This window comes from Sitophilus oryzae, unplaced genomic scaffold, assembly GCF_002938485.1.
Source record: "Sitophilus oryzae breed Bouriz unplaced genomic scaffold, Soryzae_2.0 scaffold_1740_pilon_pilon, whole genome shotgun sequence".
NCBI classification, from domain to species: Eukaryota; Metazoa; Arthropoda; class Insecta; order Coleoptera; family Curculionidae; genus Sitophilus; species Sitophilus oryzae.
In genome coordinates, this window is record NW_022146436.1 from 672,577 (window position 1) to 688,735 (window position 16,159).

At 34.4% G+C, this 16,159-nt stretch overlaps 2 protein-coding genes across 2 annotated transcripts in view; one reads left to right on the forward strand and one right to left on the reverse strand.

Annotated features, from left to right (window-relative positions):
* The window catches only part of LOC115881800 (dynein regulatory complex protein 10-like), a 58,351-nt gene that overhangs the window by 37,268 nt on the left and 4,924 nt on the right, over positions 1-16,159 (reverse strand). The window lies entirely within an intron of this gene.
* LOC115881799 (trehalase-like) lies at positions 3,629-15,894 on the forward strand. Its single transcript, XM_030899465.1, has 5 exons — positions 3,629-4,389; positions 7,449-7,704; positions 9,588-9,763; positions 12,864-13,219; positions 15,544-15,894. The coding sequence occupies exons 1-5, from the start codon at positions 3,704-3,706 to the stop codon at positions 15,849-15,851; spliced, it is 1,782 nt and encodes a 593-aa protein (XP_030755325.1). The 5' UTR covers positions 3,629-3,703; the 3' UTR covers positions 15,852-15,894.

Consider the following 16,159-nt stretch of genomic DNA (forward strand, 5'->3'; position numbering starts at 1 on the left):
TTGAGTGAAACATGTATTTCCTTAGATTGAAAGTAGTTCGTAAAGTGGCGGTGAGAGACAATAATTCTCAACATTTATTCATTCAGAAAGGTATTCAAAGTAATGTGTGCTTTTCAAGGAGTTTTGTAAATCAGTGATTCAAATTGTGATGAGGCCTATATGAAAATAATGTGTTAAAAATGGGGACACTGTTATTTTAGTAGTTATTATAATAACTACAGCATGTACAAGTAAAGCAGCACAGTGAAGTGTATTTTAGTTAAGTGTATATCGAAAAAGAGAATTGTCACAGTTACAATCTGTCATAAGTATCTTTTTTAATGTTGGGTAAGTTTTTTAATTTAACTTTTTTAACACATTTTTTAACACATTATTAAACATTTAACTTTTAATTTATTTTATGTAATAATATCACAATCTTAAAAATGTAATGAATCTCTGCAAACTCGTCAGGTGTTGTGATTTTATGACTTACTTTTAACATACACTTTCTTGTCCCTATGGCAACACAGTGCGTCGAATTAACTGAAATTCGGGCTTGATCCGGGCAATTGGATGTAGTTGGCGATATCTGCCGGCGGTTCTCAAAATGTTGCGATTATTTTTTTAAATTTTCAAAGTTAAATAACTCGGTTATTTTCAATTTATTTTAAAAATGGTAAAGGGAAAATATGTTTATTTTGACCAGATCTACCACCCCTTAAAATATCTGCACTCATTTCTGGGACACCCTGTATATTCCACCATTATTTGAACACGCGTTTCTAATATGTATATATTAGGAACACAACTTTTCACTTAAACTGCAGGAATATAATTACAATATTTTGATGATTTAATTTTATTATAATGAATCAGTATATAAAATAGAATATGTTATGTTTGTTTACGCGGCCTTAATTGATTAATATAACAGTAGTATTGCTTGATGAGTAATATTGTCAACATCATAAATATATCGAGCTGATTGGGAAAATTATTGACTGACCCGATGTCAATAAAAGATATTTTTATATACCATTATTTGAACACGCGTTTCTAATATGTATATATTAGGAACACAACTTTTCACTTAAACTGCAGGAATATAATTACAATATTTTGATGATTTAATTTTATTATAATGAATTAGTATATAAAATAGAATATGTTATATTTGTTTACGCGGCCTTAATTGATTAATATAACAGTAGTATTGCTTGATGAGTAATATTGTCAACATCATAAATATATCGAGCTGATTGGGAAAATTATTGACTGACCCGATGTCAATAAAAGATATTTTTATATATAACAATAACATGGTTTGATATAAATCAATTCAAAAATAAGAAATAATTAGACGATTTTTTAAATAGTTTAACACCGTGGATATAACTAACCTATAAAAGGCGGACCGCCAGAACAGTTAGTCACTGCCTAGTGCCCAGCAGTTTTACGATTTTTTTACTATATTGTAATTAATAATGTTAGACAATGATTAAAACTAAATATTCTTGTGTAACCTTAATAGAGGAATAGCCAATTTAACATCGGTAACTGTTTTCTAAATGCACTGTAGCCAACTGCAATCTTCGTTGTCAAAAGTCATTTTTAAACTATTTTATGGTGGGGCTATGATTCCATAACAGTAGTGATTAAACCGACTGCAGGATGCAGTTGATGGGACTGCAAATATACTTCAATGTGTTCGAGATGTAGTCGAATGAACTGCAAACTTGATTCGACTTGACAGCAAATTGTGGTTGATTAAACTGCAAATATGTGGTCCATGTACGTCGGCCCTAAGAGGGTAAAATAAGGGGTGAAAGTTGTCTCAAAAATTTGTAATTGTAACCACAGTATTGTGGTCGGTATGACTGCAAAATGTCGCTCGTGAACGGCCGGCCTAAGGGGCGATTTTTAGAAATTCGCCGGGGTGTGAGATGGGGGATGAATGTTTAGAAAAACTATCTTCTAGGAGTATGAAAATTAGCACAGAATATTGTGCCCTTAAGTGATGAAAGTAGGTACTCAAAAACGATTTTTTGAAATTCATCCCCTAAAAGGGTGAAATTAGAGTGATCTTTTGAATATTTCTACAAAAAATTGTAACGGTTCTAGAAGTATTAAATTTACACACATACAGTACATCTGCTGGATCTGTGTCTATGAAAGGAATGCGGACAAAAAACATTTAAATAAACAGCAATATATTTTATACGTCGATTTGACGAGTGCGTCACCGCAAATCGCTCCGCCCACTCATTTTATTGGCTACTTGCAAAGTTGTTGAATTTTTATTGATGGGACGCGTCGTCTATTTTTTTACGAAAAACATCGAGAGAATATCGTTTCCCCTCTCACGGATACCCCGTAGCTACAGAACAGACAGACGTACTGTACATTAATTTTTTCATTAAATGAAAATCGTGAGTACTCAGAATCTATTTTTGAAAAGGTATCCCTTAAGCAGGGGAAATTAGACACAAAGGTTGACAGCAGTAACAAAATCAGTACAAAGTAATCATAGTAATCAAAGTAACGAATATTTAAAATGATACTTAGTAGTTGAGTAACGATTAGTAACGAGTAATCAAAAGTAACGGAAATCAACATCACTAATTATTATAATACAAACCACCATTTTGATTGCTTTTTATCAAATAAATTTAAAACTTGCTTTCAAAATACAGGGTGTCATTGAAATGGTGTAAAAAAAAATTGATTTTCCAATTAATTATTTAATAACTACTTGGTTACTTTTGAACCGCCATAACTTTCATAAGTTTATGTTGAGTTAGCAACCCATCAGAGCAAACTCTTTGCCTTCAATTTTCTCGAAAACCGTCACTCTGGGCGATGTGCAACAAGAGCACCTTTTTTGTAGGAAAAAGTATATAGTTTTTAAAAAATGAACCCACGTTGGAAAAAAAAATAACCTTAAACAAGTTATTCACAAAACAACCCCCTACTCTTGCAAAAATTACCCTTTCCGCTTTTCCAAATAATTTTTCAGGATCACCATTTGATTTAGGGTCCAAATTTATGCAGAGCATTTTTTTTCGAAATCTTATCTCGTTTTTTAAGCCTACAATTTCGAAACAACCGTTTTTTAAATTCACCCTTTCAGTGCCCCTAATTCCCTTAATATGCTTTTTCCGCCCTATACTTATAGGAATTTTTTTACTATTTTTAAGAGTACAACAAAACAATAAACAAACAACGCTTTATTGTGCAAAAAGCCAAAGCAGCTTCATCGACAAAGCACTCACAAACAACAAAATCACAAAAAAATTCAAACAACAAAAAATACACAATACAAATAATACAATTCAAAAAAATTTAAGTCTTTAAAATTACAAAAAGAATATACATGGACAATTTTAGAACAGTACGCAGTAAATAGATATAATTTTAAAGTTATAAAATATTAAATACTTGACCTTTAAAATTTTCGAATTTGTTTTGAAACACCCTGTCTAGTCATTCCTATTATCAAAGCATCGACTTACATAATTTATTTAAGTGGCTCATGCAATTTAAAAAGCCCACCGATAAGATACGTTTATCATGGTAAATAATAATTTTAAATAATGTATCACCACCTACAGGGAAAATAAAGATAAACTACATACCAATTATGTTATAAAAAAAGTAAAAAGTCTTTTTTTTAAATTACTATTTTCGTTAGTTTTGTCTTTGTCGCAAATTTTATCAAAAAATGTTACAGTTGTGGGCAGTTACTGTTTTATTCCATTATATTCTTTCGGTAAATTCAAAACCAGCCAGTTTTTCTGCGCGATACGGATGCGCAGACGAAGCTCAATCGTGCGATAGCGAAGTATATTGCCAGGGCCGTCTTCTGGACACCGTTCAACGTGCTAGAATCTACCCAGACTCGAAAACCTTCGTGGACTTGAACCAAATCAACAACGAAGACGTTACATTAGAGAATTTCAATTCGTTGATGAGAGAAACCAATAATACTCCATCCAAAGAGCAAATCCAAAATTTCGTTTCAAAAAATTTCGAAAACAGCAAAGAGATGGAGGAATGGACACCACCTGATTTTACCCCATCTCCAGGTTTATTAGATAAAATACACGACAAAGAAATGAGACGGTTTGCCTCGGATTTGGTGGCCATTTGGCCTACTCTGGGTCGAAAAATATCGAAACCGGTGTTCGAAAAGCCCAGGCAATATTCTCTGATCGGTGTTCCCAATGGAATAATCATCCCTGGAGGGAGGTTCAAGGAGTTTTATTATTGGGATACGTACTGGATTATCGAGGGATTGTTACTGAGCGATATGAAAGATACAGCTAGGGGGATGATCGAGAATTTGCTGTATATGGTTGATAAGTATGGTTTTGTTCCTAATGGAGGACGGGTTTATTACTTAAACAGGTGTATTTATAATTTATGCCTCGTAGAATTATTGAATTCGGAAAAATAAATAATTAATTATCTGAAATAATTCCACGATTCATTAAAAATTAGATAAGAATGTTTCGTATATAATCTTTAACAATATTATATACGTATAATAGTTTTAGTAAGGACTAAAACCCTTGTATGTTATAGAATACACGATAATACACTTAACTAATTTATTTAATAATTAAAAACTACAACTCGTTACTTAAATAACCCTCAAGAATCCCACAATAATATACAGGGTGGTCCAAACTGTATTTTGGAAATATCGGCAGCAGATTATGCAGATAAAAATAAGTAAAAAAGTTCGTTTAAATGTATGTCCAAAAATTATTAGTTTCTGAGATACAGGGTGTAGAAGTTTCATTTTTATTTCGATTTTTTCCAAATAATTTCTGAATTAACCTCAATATTTAGATGAAAATTGGTATCTAGGACTTTTTTCACATGAAAAATTTGATTTTGATGTCAATATGACTCCTACTTCTAGAGGGCACAACCTACATATTTTTTAACTGGTTTGAAGAGTAATAACTTTTCGTCCGTGCCTGTATAAAACCACTGAATGAAAAAATATACATTTACGTTGTTTTTTTACGTAAAAAAGGTCTATTGGTAAAAATCGCTACGAGTAATGGTTCCCGAGAAATTTGAAATCGAAATTATCAATACCTGTTATCATTGACATAAATTAAACATGTTGACTAAATGTAGTTACACAGATTAGGTATCCTATAAGTATACAGATAAAAATCTTGTCCCTAATTCGTGGTACGAAATTATTTTTTATGACGATGTGCAAACGAGTAAAATTTCCTGTGCGCAAAAATAAACTCGCGTAAAATAACAATAAACAGCGTAATAGAGATATATCGCTAAACCGAATAGCGTGCATGGCCGTTAATAAGGCCAGGTGTTATTTCCTTTACGTGAGGTGGTATTAACTCTCTTCATTTATAGTTATCGGATCGGAAAGAACTCTGTTCGCGTCGCGTCCGCTATTTAAACTTAACCTAACTGTGAATTTAAAACTTTGAAATTGTTTTGTTTACCAAGTATTTTAAAACTAAAGGGCTAAAGTGCTTATTTCCAGTGCTTTATTGTTCAACGTCTGCCAGTGGGTTTAGGGCAACAAGCTACAAATTCTCTTAGAAGGGCTAAGTCGTCATCTGCTGTAAACCTAAGCCTCTTTATAGGTTCTTTAATATTGGAAGAAGTGTATTTAATTAAAACTAATCCCAGCTACTTAAATATCAGATTACCTACCTAATAAAACTAAAGTAATAATTCAAAACAATTCAAACATAACCTAAAATAAAATGTCGCCGGCCGGCACAGGTTGTAAATACCCGCACATGCCCATTTAAGCAATTTTTAAACGTTATTTAGAAATAGCGCTTGGTATAGTTGATCCGCAAATTACGTTAGGCGGTGACGTTATTAGCGGGTGTTGCGTTAAAAATTGACTCGCGCATATCGTAACCATGATAAGGTACGCGTAAATACTGCATGACGCTATTCGGTTTTCCGATATCTCTCTAATAACTGTGCCGGTCAGGTGCTGTGCACAATTTTAGAGGCCATAAGTGGGCGTGCTATGTGCGCAAACTAGTAACCTAACTAGTGCCCGATTCCGAAAATTGGAACCACGAAAAACAATAAAGAAAAAACAAAGTTTATAATCTGTGGTAGTTATTAGACTGAAATCATAAATTCGAAATATTTGACGAATGCGACAGATGATAAGACGACACCCTGATGACAAGACAATACATGGCCAGCATGGTACAAAAAAAACAAGGTATGATCGATGGCGGCTCCAATTTCGTTAAGTTTGCGCATACCACCTGTGACGTCATACCCCAGAAAAAAAAATATCCATATTGTTCTATTGCCACTAATAAAAAAGACTTAAAATAGGGAAGAATTAGAACATAACCCCAAAAGTTATGTCAAATCATCGAGCTTCACATTTGAAAAATTATTTTCACATTTATTATGTCATCTGTTTGATAATTTGAAATTGGCGCGCGGAGCTTGCCGACCAATGGTACCGTTTATCACCTGTGACGTAGTGACCAACCTGCGCAATATCATACCTTGTATTCTTTGTATCATGCATGGCCAGCATAAATGACAACGAATGGTTAAAGAAAAATATTGCGTCCTTATCATTTTTTACGTAGAATTAATAGTTTTCAAAATATTTCGACTCGAAGATCCCTGAAAAAAAAATTCAGATTTTTACAAACTTATTCGTCTCTTCAAAAATGGCCTATGGGTATTTCGCTACTGTAAGAAAATCTTCAAAATAAAATAGTTATTTTTTGTAAACACTGCTGCGTTAATCCAACGAAGACTAATTGTCAGCAGTGGTTTACTAATTAGACAAATTTGCCTAACGGACAAAAAATGCTCAACGATTCAGGAAGTATGTCTCTTCCCGTCGTCACGTCGGAAGCAAAAAAAAATACAAAGAACAAAGAAAAAACTATTTAAAATATCTAAATGCAACTATTCGAGAACACTTGTTCTTGTTTGAGCACGTCATTTTTATTTTGTAGATTTTTTTAACAGTGGTCCCTGACAGTGGCTACACATAGGACTCTTGAAGAGATAAATCGGCCACAGAGACATAGACATTTTTTATACTTTTTTGGGATTTCCGGAAAGTGTCGTAAACAAAAAAAGCATAATAATTTTATAAGTTACGAACATCAATGAGGAGTTGGAAATCAATAATAAACGTTCAAAATTACCTCCAATATCAATAGCAAGTATTAGCTTAAATTTACAAGAAAGAAAACCCAGAAAAAATCTAGTGGTTGTCAAGATTTAAGCAAAAAATAATTTTTTGGAAAAATTTTAAAGTCAAATAACTCGGTTATTTTGGACTTATTTTAAAACCGATAAAGAGAAAATATGTTTCTTTTATCGAGATCTACCAGCCCTCAAAATATTTCCATTTATTTAAGACTCACTCTCATATGTCTCAAAATCTGAACTAAAATTATATTATATTCCCTAAGATCACAGCCGCCACTATTGACACTGATGGCAAGAAAATACATGGCCAGCACAAATGACAACGAATGGTTAAAGAAAAATATTGCGCTGCTCGATCGAGAACTGACATACTGGTTGGAGAAAAAAACGATAACTTTTCAGAAAAACGGAGTTACCTACGAAATGGCACATTATATTTCTGAAAGTAACACTCCTAGACCCGAGTCGTATTATGAAGATATTGTGACGTGTTCATATTTTGCAACAGGCCCCGAAAAGGTAAAAATATATCCAGTAAAATTGATTTAGGCTATATTTTATAACAAAATAAATATTATATAAGAGCTCATTTCTTACTAATTTTATCTAATAAACCCTCTCTACTAAATTAAGAAAAATAGTACATATCTGAATAAAAACACTACATAAAAAAATACCCAAAAATTGACTAGTGCCACGCACAGATCATATTTCAATTTACTGGTGCGATTTTTTTTAAATAACTCTACAGGGTTGTTCATCACAGACGGCACGGAGTATTGTAGCTAAACGATTAGATTTTTACAAATTGTAAGTTTTGGGTTCGTTGAAGGACTATTAGAGCTAAAATTTAAAAAATATTTTTACAAAATACAGAGTGTCCCAAATAAGTAAAAAATATTATAGTTGTATAACCTAACCATTTTTGAAATACTTTCAATTTTATGAAATTGCAGTAAAAATTTTAAGGCTTCATTTCTCGAAGGGTATCGAAGTTTTTAACACTAACAGCGTTTTCACATGCGACAGACCGTCCGTCGTGTTTTTTCAAGATAGCCGTCGGACGAAGCATACGCGCCCATGTGTTCATAATAAACTCATGGTACTTGCTCGAAGTTGCGGACGCTCCGTCGCATGTGAAAGCGCTGTAAATATTTACTGAAGTTTATTTATTGATCAGATAATGTGTTTAACAGCGCTTTCACATGCGACGGACCGTCCGCGACGGAGCGTCCGTGACCTCGAGTAAGTACCATGAGTTTATATGAACAACTTCACATGGGCGCATATGCTCCGTCCGACGGAGTTTGTTCAACGGCTATCTTGAAAAAACATGACGGACGGTCCGTCGCATGTGAAAACGCTGTAATTGTCTATCAAATTGTATTATACCATTTTTTATCTATCTCTTCAAGTTTTCGTAGAAAATGCATTTTCTTATAATTTAGATATCATTTATCACTATACCCATGGAATATTGACATTTTAGATTATTTTTAAAGATGTAACGAATTTTCAAAGAGTACCAGATACTAATATTGTCGATATAGTTCGCTTATTTCATTAAAAGATAAAAAAAAACTGTTTAAATATTTTTTTGTTAAAGAGGACCAATTAATATGATCCCAGTAATCAAACTACATTAATTGACTTTTTACGTTGATTAATAATAATTGCTCCAAATACTAAAAAGTGAATTTTGTATGTGTATTAGACAGTGTGGTAAAAAGTAAAACCTTATAAATTTTATTTCATTTTTTGACGAATGCTTATTTATAACAATAGAGACGCTCATTTTCATAACTTATTCTTTTATTGATTTCTGAGTCAAATCCACATTTATTTAGAATAATTTTTAATTAAAACAATTAAGTATGTAATTAACTAATTTTTGGGCAGAAATAATGGTGGTATATTAATAATTAGTAATAATTGGTATATACTTTTACAAAGATTTAAATAGTTTTCTTTTTGTAAATAAATGGGCTTGCAATTTTATTATTTTTACCACCTATATATTTTGTACATATGTTGCTTTAAAAAAATCTAAAATGTCAATATTCCATGGGTATAGTGATAAATGAGATCTAAATTATAAGAAAATGCGTTTCCTACAAAAACTTGAAGAGATATATAATACAATTTGATAGACAATTAAATTGTTCATCTGATTCTCATAAAATATACAGGGTGTTCTATTTAAATTAAACAAGTAATTGCCGTTTAAAGCTAGTAATTATTTAATAGAAATTTTTGGACACTCTCTATAAAGTTATATGAAAAACCTCCCTTACTTTGTGCCTCATGAATCTTTCCGCACTTTGCATGTTGTGAAGTTTGAATACTTTCATATTTCTCTTTATTATTGACTGCATATTATAAAACATTTTTTTTTTACTTAGGAGCATTGCTATCAAGGACTGAAGAGTGGGGCGGAGACCGGATGGGATTTTTCAAGCAGATGGTTGTTTGATGACAAGGGGGAAACTAGAACAAATTTAACTCACATTGACGCCCAAAGAGTAATTCCTGTTGACCTTAATGCTTTTTTATGTAAAGCATTCCTAACTTTATCCGAGTAAGCATTTACTTACTTAATTGCTAACTAAAGAAGCACAGTTCCGGCCAAATATGTGGTCTGTAATAAAAAAATATTCAGCATGCCGCTACTACATGTTGAGATCTGGATTGGAAATTAAAGGAGTGTACAATTCAAATCTCTAAGATATCGTTATCCGTAGGGCCCTTATTAAGATTTGAACTTTGCGATTTGACATACAGATTAAATCGTAGTAGGGCCTAGGGTAACGTGTAGGGCCCCTTTTAATATTTTTATTCAAAGTTCTGGATAGTGACAATATTAATCAAAATCTACACTCAAAACGGGCACCTTAAAATTTTCATGTATTTTAAAATTATATATATTGTGTCCTAGAGGACCGATTTTGATGATTTTTAAGCAATTTGTAGCTAAGTTATTTCACTTTTTAGTTCCTTTTTCTAAATTAAAAATGAAAGTTGCCATCTGTCAATTATACGAGGGAAAACAAAATGTTGATATTTTGGTGAAAGTTTGAAACACCCTGTGGAGTACGTTAATAAAGCAAGAAATTTAAAAATAATTTCATCATCTAGATGCCCCTTTTCTCGATAGTTTGTTTTTTTTTTGGTCATCTCAATAGATTTATTTTTTTGAAGATATTCGGTTTTGAAGAAGACACTAACATTTTTTTGTTTTTTTTTAAAATTAAACCACCTTTGCTTTTGGTCCAAGTCAACAGACCTATAAAATAGTGTTTATGATTTATGTAATGTCACTCTCTTTGAAAAATTATATTATTATTGCGTGTTGGGCAGTTACTCTAGCAGAGATGTTTTAAGTCCAAAAGTTGATCTCCACCATGATCAATTACAGCCGATACTTCAGGACCTAAAACCATCTCTACTAAAGTAAACAATAAACACTTTTTTAGAAGTGTGTTGTTGGTGTGTTGATGAGGAAAAGCAAAGGCATGCTTTCAATGCTAAAATTGCTGTAAATCGTTATTGTCTTATACCTCCTACTTTATACACACTTTCCAGGTAGCATACCTATTGATACGCATGTAGCGATGTAGCTCCCACTGAACTCCAAAATCCTTGCAGTGATTGGGAAGTGGCCAAGCTAATAACAACGGAACAAAAACTGAAATGGGCGATCGACACCTTTCGGCCCTATAAAGCAGCAGGGGTAAATGGGATCTTTCCTGCCCTTCTAAAGGAGGGTCAGCAAATAGCTACTCGCCATCTACTAAGCATTACAAGAAGCAGTCTAGCGATGGGATTTATACCAACCACATGGAGAAGTGCAAAAGTAATCTTCATACCCAAAATAGGCAAAACTGACTGGTCAAATCCCAAGTCATTTAGGCCTATTAGTCTCACATCGTTCATACTAAAAACGCTGGAGAAAGTAGTTGACAACCATATTGGAGAAAATCATCTAAATGTTAAACCACTGCACGATAGTCAGCAGGCATATAGAGCGGGCAGATCCACAGAAACTGCTCTGTACCAATTAATGGAGCTAATACAGACAAGTCTGGATAGCAAGAAACAGCAATTTGTGCCTTCTTGGATATTGCGGGGGCGTTTGACAATATACCACATAAGATGGTCAGGCGATCTCTAGAGACAAGAGCGGCGAACAGAACTATTATTCGCTGGTATTGGCAAATGCTGTGAACACGAACAGCAGAGGCTCAGATGGGCACCAAAATTGTAGCTTTTAAAACAACGCAAGGAACTCCACAAGGTGGAGTAACCTCCCCTTACCTCCCCTTTGCTGTGGAGCTTGGTAGTGGATGAATTACTAGATGAATTAACTCTAGCGGGAATACACTGCATTGGGTATGCAGATGACATAGTCATGATCGCTCTGGGGAAACATGAAGGCAAACAAAGAATCCAACTGGTTGGAAAGGAAATACTGCCATTACAGGAAGTCAAATATCTGGGAATAACCCTAGATAGTAAACTCCTGTGGAACAGACATTTTAAAAACATTACCAGCAAAGCCACAAAGGCTCTCATGATATGCAGAAGACTGGCCGGAAATAGATGGGGCTGCTCCCCTAAAATTTGCGCTGGATGTATACCATGATAGTAAGACCCATGATTACTTATGGAGCAGTTGCTTGGTACACAAAATTAGAGCAACGGACGGCAATGCTAAATCTGTGCAAAGTCCAGAGACTAGCATGCGTTTGCATCACAGGAGCCATGAGAACCTGTCCAACAGCAGCAATGGAGGTCATTCTAGATCTAACACCACTGCACATTGTCATCGGTAGATATGCCAATGCGACAATGATTAGAATGGTTACTAACGGAATCAGTACTGGGAGAATTGTCAGATTAGGGGCTTGGAACGCCCTCAAAAAGGAAGTATCTCACCTGCAACTCCCAGTGGATGATATGCCAAGAATGTACAACTTTGAGAAACATCTCAATGTAGTATTAAGCAATAAAAAGGATTGGAAGAGAGAAACGTCTACTCAGCAGTTAAAAGATCATATCATAACTTGGTATACTGATGCTTCCAAAACCAATGCGGGAACAGGGATCGGAGTATTTGGGTCGAGAACTAAATACTCCGAACCAATGGGTATCTATCCTAGCATCTACAGGCAGAAATCTACGCTATCGATAGATGCGTACAACTTATCTTAGATAGGAACTATCGGAAACAAGAAATACCCATCTTATCTGATAGTCAAACAGCGTTAAAAACGATCAACTCAGTATCAATCAATTCGAAATTGGTCAAAGAATGCATAGAGAAGCTGAATAAATCAGACAAAGAAAACAGAGTCCTCCTACTCTGGGTGCCTGCTCACCAAGGGATAGAAGGCAATGAAAAAGCAAATGATCTAGCTAGAAAAGGAGCGAACACTCCACTAATCGAACCAGAACCGTTCTGCTTCCCAAGTGGTAACCAACTAAAGGCGGAACTCAAGAACTTGGAAGACTTTAAGAAGAGATACTAAAAAGTCAAATAATTTAGCTACAAATTGCTTAAAAATCATCAAAATCGGCCCACTAGAACAAAATATATTAAACTTTAAAATACATCAGAATTTTAAGGGGCCCGTTCTTCATGTCAGTGAGTGTATTACAAAACGATAAATTTATTTCAGATTTTACACAACACTTAATGACGTTGAAAACTCAATTAAATGGAACGAAAAATCGAAAATCTGGTTAAAATCCATCGAAGACGTACTGTACGACCCAATCGACGGAATATGGTACGACTACGACCCAGAATTATCTAAATGGAGAAAATTATTCTACCCTAGTAATTTCGCACCCTTGTGGGCGGAGTCGTACAATTTAGGTTTAAGACAAGAGTATGGTAGGAAAGCCGCGGAATATTTTACCAAACTGAAAATAGATGACTTTAGAGGGGGAATTCCCACTTCTCTGGACGACAACAATGAACAGTGGGACTTGCCTAATGCCTGGCCGCCATTACAAGAAATAGTTATTTTAGGTAATTATCTTTGTCAAATATTATTATACAAGATTACTGCTATTATAGTGAAACCTAATGGAATACCAACTCTTAATATTATCATCTTTAGAACACCATATACACTGAAGGACATACGAAACGCATAACAAGATGAGATTAGATTCTTCTAGGTGGCAGTTCAGTTTGTTCCGCTGTGGGCTTTTTAGATCTACTATGGTCCTCTTTTGATTCTTAGGCCTTTGAAGTCTAACAACTTGCTGACGTAAAATGTGCTGACGATAAAATGTATTAAAAAGATCAAATGTATTAGAAAGTTGGTTAGTTGATACATTTCTTCTATGCGGTATTGCCAGATTTTGCTTCAACATTTCAAACTGCACAAGTCGGCGTTTATGAAAAATGTTGCATCTAGTGTTGGAACTTTATTCTTCACTATTAGTTACTCTATTAGTTTTACTATTAGTTACTCTATCTAGTTCACTATTAGTTAGCTGTAATAGATTATATTTAGCTGAGATATATTATTTTCATTTCAGTAGTATACATGAAAGTTTTTAAAATAGTTTATTTTATTCTACACACATTTTCCTACGAACGTAAAAACCGGCAACACTGTATGCCGCGTTTTTACTTTATCTCTTTCTCTGCCAACCGGTCATTTATTTATATTTATCTCTGTCGCATGCATTAAAATACAGACCACGCCGATGAAGTGACCAGACCTAGTATATGGGATTTGAATAGACACTGATTGTATATTAATCAAGAATAATACAGCTACTGCTGCTTCCCTGTTCGCCTTAGCCAAATCTCTCTATATCCAGTGCATCAAGTTCCTCTAGCTCTCTGGAGAGCTAGAGCCATCGCTTGTCTGATTGTGTTGTTCCACTACCGTCTTGGTCTACCAAGAAAATACAGACCACGCCGATCAAGTGACCAGACCTAGTATATGGGATTTGAATAGACACTGATTGTATATTAATCAAGAATAATACAGCTACTGCTGCTTCCCTGTTCGCCTTTGCCAAACCTCTCTATATCCAGGGCATCAAGTTCCTCTAGCTCTCTGGAGAGCTAGAGCCATCGCTTGTCTGATTGTGTTGTTCCACTACCGTCTTGGTCTACCAAGAAAATACAGACCACGCCGATGAAGTGACCAGACCTAGTATATGGGATTTGAATAGACACTGATTGTATATTAATCAAGAATAATACAGCTACTGCTGCTTCCCTGTTCGCCTTTGCCAAACCTCTCTATATCCAGTGCATCAAGTTCCTCTAGCTCTCTGGAGAGCTAGAGCCATCGCTTGTCTGATTGTGTTGTTCCACTACCGTCTTGGTCTACCACGCCTTCTTTTTTATGGAGGACTCCATCCTCCGGCATTCTCAATGGACGGCCAAATCACTTCAGACCTCTGATCTTGATGATCTATAATTGTCTCTGGAGCATTCATTCGGTGTACGTAAGTAATCCGATCTATTTTGGAGACGCCTGCGCTCCCTTCTGAGATAGCTCATTTCGGGTGCTGTAAGTCTCCGCTTCATTTCGGCTGTTAGAGCCCATATTTCACAAGCATGCAGTGGGCGTTAATGATAAAAAATATACTTAGTAGTTTTACTATAGGTATACCGGATGCGTCTCAAAAGTGGCCCATTCCTATAACTTTTTTATTTTTTCAGATAAAAAACGAGATTTGGTATGTTAGTATATGACATAAATTAGAATTGATTGACGTATTCAATTGTTTTCGATTACTTCCTGTTTCACCGGAAATTACAACAACTTTTGATTGTTAAATGGCCCCTCGGATTTTTTTACTTTATTCAATAGAAAATGACACTCTGAATAGAATGACACATCATATGTCAACTTTTGACATTTTTGCTTAAACAAAAATCGCATTTTAAGTTTCAACCTAGAGTGCCATGACTGTGTTAAAAATACTATTTTTAATCAAGGAGTCTTAGAAAAATATATTTTATCGTCTAAAAATTTTAGTGTCTTATCACGGCCGGTTAAAAGATGCTCAAATCGTATTTTTAATCATTTTTCAATAAGAACGAGGGTGGCTCATTAGCATATTTGAAAAACAGGGTGCCGTTTAAAAATCAAAAGTTGTAGTCATTTCCGGTGAAACAAGAAGTGACCGAAAACAATTACATACGTTAATCAATCCTAATTTATGTCATATACTAACATATCAAATTTCGTTTTTTTATCTGAAAAAATAAAGTTATAGGGGTGAGCCACGTTTGAGGCGCATCAGGTATAATTTAAAACATTATAATAATCAATTTTCGTTTTTTAAGACTCTTTTCACGTTTACTTTATCTTCACTTAGGTCTGTGGAAAACCAGAGACCGACAGGCCAGGCGGATCGCGAAGCAATCGGCCCATCGCTGGATTAAAGCCAATTTGAGGGGATTCAAACAAGAAAACGCCATGTTCGAGAAATACGACGCGATAGAAGTGGGCAGATACGGAGGAGGTGGGGAGTATGAAGTTCAAAAAGGATTCGGATGGACCAATGGCGTTGCTTTAAATTTGATAAATATGTTCTACACCGGAAGACAAAACTTGACAAATATAGATGACACGGACGATCAAATCTATAACAAGGACGCTAATAGTAAAAGGCGAAAATCATAATAATTATTATATTTAATGAGATTAAAATTAAATAATAAAAAAAAAAAAATATTTGTTTTTATTTTTACAATATCCCATCAGCGCTAAATAGGGTGCACTGAAATAAACGTAAACAACTGGAAGGCTCGCTCGTACGCAAACGCTTCCTTTAAAACGAGCCTTCGTGTGAGAGTAGTGCGGCTGCAAATAGTGTATTGTTTTCTCTGTCTATCACGTTTGTTTTTATGAGAGTCCTCATCAATTTCAACTTATTTTTTTTCACGTTTTTTAAGAAAAAATGGTGAAAAGTTGTTGTGCCTATAACTGCA

Excerpts from the sequence above, each read along its gene's own strand:
- LOC115881799 (XM_030899465.1), top strand. The coding sequence starts at position 3,704 with ATGTTACAGTTGTGGGCAGTTACTGTTTTATTCCATTATATTCTTTCG. Across the intron at positions 4,390-7,448 it reads CGGGTTTATTACTTAAACAG|ATCACAGCCGCCACTATTGA; the intron begins GTGTATTTATAA and ends ATATTCCCTAAG. Across the intron at positions 13,220-15,543 it reads ACAAGAAATAGTTATTTTAG|GTCTGTGGAAAACCAGAGAC; the intron begins GTAATTATCTTT and ends ATCTTCACTTAG.